The sequence below is a fragment of the Nicotiana sylvestris genome, chromosome 11 (genome assembly GCF_000393655.2).
Source record: "Nicotiana sylvestris chromosome 11, ASM39365v2, whole genome shotgun sequence".
NCBI classification, from domain to species: domain Eukaryota; kingdom Viridiplantae; phylum Streptophyta; class Magnoliopsida; order Solanales; family Solanaceae; genus Nicotiana; species Nicotiana sylvestris.
Window position 1 is genome coordinate 84,013,223 of NC_091067.1, and position 4,511 is coordinate 84,017,733.

Below are 4,511 nucleotides of genomic sequence, written 5' to 3' on the forward strand. Positions count from 1 at the left end.
TCAGCAATCCCAGATCTGGGGTTCTTTAGTACAACATTCCTCCGCTGAGGAAAAATCCATTTGCCAGTCATCGAATGGCTCTCTTTTGATCTCCGGTTGCCTGCTCCAGATATATCCCCATCCTGAGATATTCCTTGACATCATAAAACCATGGTTCGCCATCCATTTCTTCTTCTATCACATTGCAGTAGGCATGCTGATCACGAACCTGAATATGCAACGGGTCAACATGGATTTTGTCTGGATGGTGCAACATCGATGCCAAAGTGGCTAAAGCATCGGCCACCTCATTGTGAACTCTCGGGATGTGTCTGAACTCCACTGATCGAAATTGCTTGCTCAGATCGTGCAAACATTGTCGATAAGGTATAAGCTTTAAATCACGTGTTTCCCATTCACCCTGAATCTGATGTACTAGGAGGTCCGAGTCTCCCAAGACCAAGACGTCCTGAACATCCATGTCTGCAGCCAATCGTAGGCCCAAAATGCATGCCTCATATTCAGCCATGTTGTTGGTACAATAGAAACGTAGCCGAGCTGTAACAGGATAGTGATGTCCTGTTTCAGAAATAAGTACCGCTCCTATTCTAACCCCTTTCGCATTCGCAGCCCCATCAAAGTAAAGCTTCCATCCTGGTTCCTCAGTCAGTTCTAACTCCTTTATATGCATCACTTCTTCATCTGGAAAATACGTCCTTAAAGGCTCGTATTCTTCATCAATAGGATTCTTAGCCAAGTGATCAGCCAATGTTTGGGCTTTCATGGCCGTCCTCGTCACATAGACAATGTCGAACTCTGTGAGTAATATCTGCCATTTTGCCAATCTCCCTGTGGGCATAGGCTTCTGGAAAATATACTTTAATGGATCCATGCATAAAATAAGGTAAGTGGTGTATGACGACAGATAATGCTTGAACTTCTGTGCTACCCAAGTTAGGGCACAACATGTCTTCTCAAGCTGAGTGTACTTGACCTCATAGACTGTAAACTTCTTGCTGAGATAATAGATGGCTTGCTCTTTCCTTCCTGTGATGTCATGTTGCCCCAGTACGCACCCAAATGAATTCTCCAGTACCGTTAGATAGAGAATCAACGGTCTTCCTGGTTCAGGTGGAACCAACACAGGTGGGTTTGACAGATACCCCTTGATTTGGTCGAAGGCTTCCTGACATTCTGTCGTCCACTCTATTGCAGCATCTTTCCTCAGTAGCCGAAAAATGGGTTCACAAGTCGCTGTGAGCTGAGCGATGAACCTACTGATATAGTTCAACCTTCCCAACAGACTCATTACTTCTGTATTATTCCTCGAGGGCAGAAATTCCTGGATGGATTTGATCTTTGACGGGTCCAACTCAATGCCTCGCCGACTGACGATGAATCCCAACAGCTTTCCAGATGGAACACCAAACACACATTTGGCTGGGTTGAGCTTAATGTCGTACCTTCGAAGTCTTTCAAAAAACTTCCTAAGATCTGTTACGTGGTCTTCCTGACACTTGGATTTGATGATCACATCATCTACGTACACCTCAATCTCTTTGTGCATCATATCATGGAACACAGTAGTCATTGCTCTCATGTACGTTGCCCCAGCGTTCTTTAAACCGAATGGCATTACCCGATAGCAATAAGTCCCCTATGGCGTAATGAAGGCTGTCTTCTCTGCATCTTCTTTATCCATCAGAATCTGATGATACCCGGCATAGCAATCCACAAAAGATCCGATTTCTCGTCCGGCGCAATTGTCGATCAAGATATGGATATTGGGTAAGGGAAAGCTATCTTTTGGGCTGGCCCTGTTCAGATTGCGGTAGTCGACACATACCCTGATCTTCCCATCTTTCTTTGGTACTGGCACCACATTAGCTAACCAATCAGGATATCGAGTGACCCGAATAACCTTTGCTTGCAACTGCTTGGTTACTTCTTCTTTAATCTTCACACTCATATCTGTCTTGAACTTCCTCAATTTCTGCTTGACGGGAGGGCATGCCGGGTCAGTGGGTAATTTGTGAACCACTAGCTTGGTGCTTAAACCAGGCATGTCATCATACGTCCACGCAAAAATGTCTTTAAACTCAATGAGTGCTTTGATTAGTTCTTCCCTGATGCTAGGCTCAATGTGGATGCTGATTTTGGTTTCCCTGACATTGTCGACATCCCCCAAATTGACTGCTTCAGTGTCACTCAAATTAGGCTTAGGTTTCTCTTCGAACTGGCTCAACTCTCTGTTTATCTCTTCGAAGGCATCCTCCTCCTTGTATTCCGATTCATCATCGTAATAAATCTCTTGTGCGATTAATTCAGAATCAGATTGATTATTTAGACTGGGTTGAAGATCCGTTGTGCATGCCACATAGTTAGTACCAGTGCAAAGAGAACTGTTCAGAAATAAAAGAAGAAGAAACAAAATTAAAACAAAACAAGAAAAGGAAACTTTCACTCTTTATTAAAATGCAGGATAACAGAGTTTCACACTTTTACTGAATAAAAATCAAAACTGGATTACAACTCTGGAATAATCCAGGAAACAAGAAAGAAAATCCAAAGCCTACTACCAAGACTCCCTCCGGGTAGGAAGAGGAGTAGCTGTCCAACTGTTGATCTTGGCCCTAGGCCCCACAAATTGTATATCCACCCTACTGGAACCTTCTCCAGCTTCTACCATGTTGACACCGGCGAACAACCTTTCAAAGCCCTCATCTAAATCTCCATCTGGCCCAATCATTGGTCCGAGAACTTTCGGGACCGACAACTTTCTAGTACCTGCTATGACAAAGGATCTAGACAGGCACGGGACTGGCTTGGGAAGAACCCACACTTTCTTCTTCATCTTACGGGCATGTCTGACATCTGCTGATGTGGGCTTGAATCCCAGCCCAAAGGTCTCTACATTCTTGGGTAAAGAGACAGGTTGGACAATACCTTGAAGTTCAGCCCCCAGACCTTTTCCTGGCACGAACCCGTTACTCAGCATCTCTGAAACTATCATGACGGTGGCAGAAGCTATTCTGGGGTGTGGAATGCTTGTACCCTCGGGGATCTTGTTTGCTGACACTGCATCAAAAATCTGGTAAACCCAAGGGCCTTTGTCATCGTTGGTTTCTATGAATGGCACAATGGCACCTCCTATAGTGCATGCAAAGTCTTCCCCATGCAGCACCACATCTTGTCTGTCCCATTCAAACTTGACCATTTGATGCAATGTGGATGGCACTGCTTTGGCCGCGTGGATCCACGGTCGTCCCAACAAAAGGTTATAAGATACCGCGACATCCAATAACTGGAACTCCATGGTAAACTGGACTGGACCGATGGTCAACTCAAGTACAATATCCCCCACGGTGGCTGTTCCATTTCCGTCAAATCCTCGGACGCAAATGCTATTCTTGTGGATTCTTCCGTGGTCGATCTTCAACTGGTTCAGGGTGGATAATGGACAAATATTGGAGCTTGAGCCATTATCCACCAATGCCCGAGTAACTGCCGAATCTTCACATTTGACAGTTAGGTAGAGAGCTTTATTATGCTCCGTGCCCTCCACTGGCAGATCATCATCTGAAAATGTTACCCTGTTTACCTCGAAAATTTTGTTGGCAATCATTTCCAGGTGATTTACAGAAATCTCATTTGGCACATGAGCTTCATTTAGTATCTTCATCAGGGCCCGACGATGTTCATCCGAATGGATGAGTAATGATAGCAGCAAGATCTGGGCCGGTGTTTTCTTCAACTGTTCGACCACGGAGTAATCCTGCACTTTCATCTTCTTTAAGAATTCCTCAGCTTTTTCTTCTGACACAGGTTTCTTTGTTGCAGCTGGATTGGGTCTTCTCAACTCCGCCGGAGCAAAACACCGTCCTGATCGAGTCAGTCCCTGCGCCTCACAACTATTCTCCTCCACTTGTTGTCCCTTGTACATCACCACTGCCTTCTCATACTTCCAAGGCACAGCCTTGCTATCAATCATTGGTGTTTGGACTACTGGTTTTATGATGACCAGTTCCCTGCAGACCCCTTTCACAACAACCACGGGTGTAGATGATGCTCCCGTTATTACCAACTTGGCTGGTTCTGGTTTCCTTGTAGCGGCAGATGGATTCTTCCCCAATATCACCACTGGCTTGACATCTTCCCCCTTCAACTGTACCCCTGCTTCCTCATCGATCGATTTTTCTTTCGGAGTGGCACGGATCATCATCACTGTCTGTGAGGGTTTCTTCGGCTCCCCTCCTTCGTGCACAAACTCGATCATGTGGGCTTCGGGGTGCTTTAGCAATGGGTTCTGGTTAATGTTGGGTGCCTCCGGTGCCTGTACCTCGATCTTGTTGGTATCAATAAGATCTTGTATCACATGTTTCAGCCTCCAACATTTCTCGGTATCATGTCCGGGAGCTCCCGAACAATATTCATATCTTACCGAGTGATCCATATTTTGGGGTAAGGGATTTGGCAATCTAGGCTCCACAGGATTTAATAAACCCAACTGCCTCAATTTGTGGAACAAGGCA

The 4,511-nt window shown here is 45.4% G+C and overlaps 1 protein-coding gene across 1 annotated transcript; it reads right to left on the bottom strand.

Moving 5' to 3' along the window:
• Positions 1–3,295, bottom strand: LOC138881255 (uncharacterized). The gene is made up of 4 exons (XM_070161470.1): positions 2,820–3,295; positions 2,038–2,381; positions 1,143–1,536; positions 1–100 (listed from the first exon to the last, which is right to left on the bottom strand). The coding sequence occupies exons 1-4, from the start codon at positions 3,293–3,295 to the stop codon at positions 1–3; spliced, it is 1,314 nt and encodes a 437-aa protein (XP_070017571.1).
• Between the last annotated feature and the right edge of the window lie 1,216 nt (positions 3,296–4,511).

Bases quoted from the DNA above. Each gene is read 5' to 3' on its own strand.
- LOC138881255 (XM_070161470.1), bottom strand. From the start codon at position 3,295: ATGGAGTTCCAGTTATTGGATGTCGCGGTATCTTATAACCTTTTGTTG. The intron at 1,537-2,037 runs GTTTAAGCACCA...TGATGCACAAAG, and splicing joins GACGTATGATGACATGCCTG to AGATTGAGGTGTACGTAGAT. The intron at 101-1,142 runs GTATCTGTCAAA...TATCTGGAGCAG, and splicing joins GCCTTCGACCAAATCAAGGG to GCAACCGGAGATCAAAAGAG.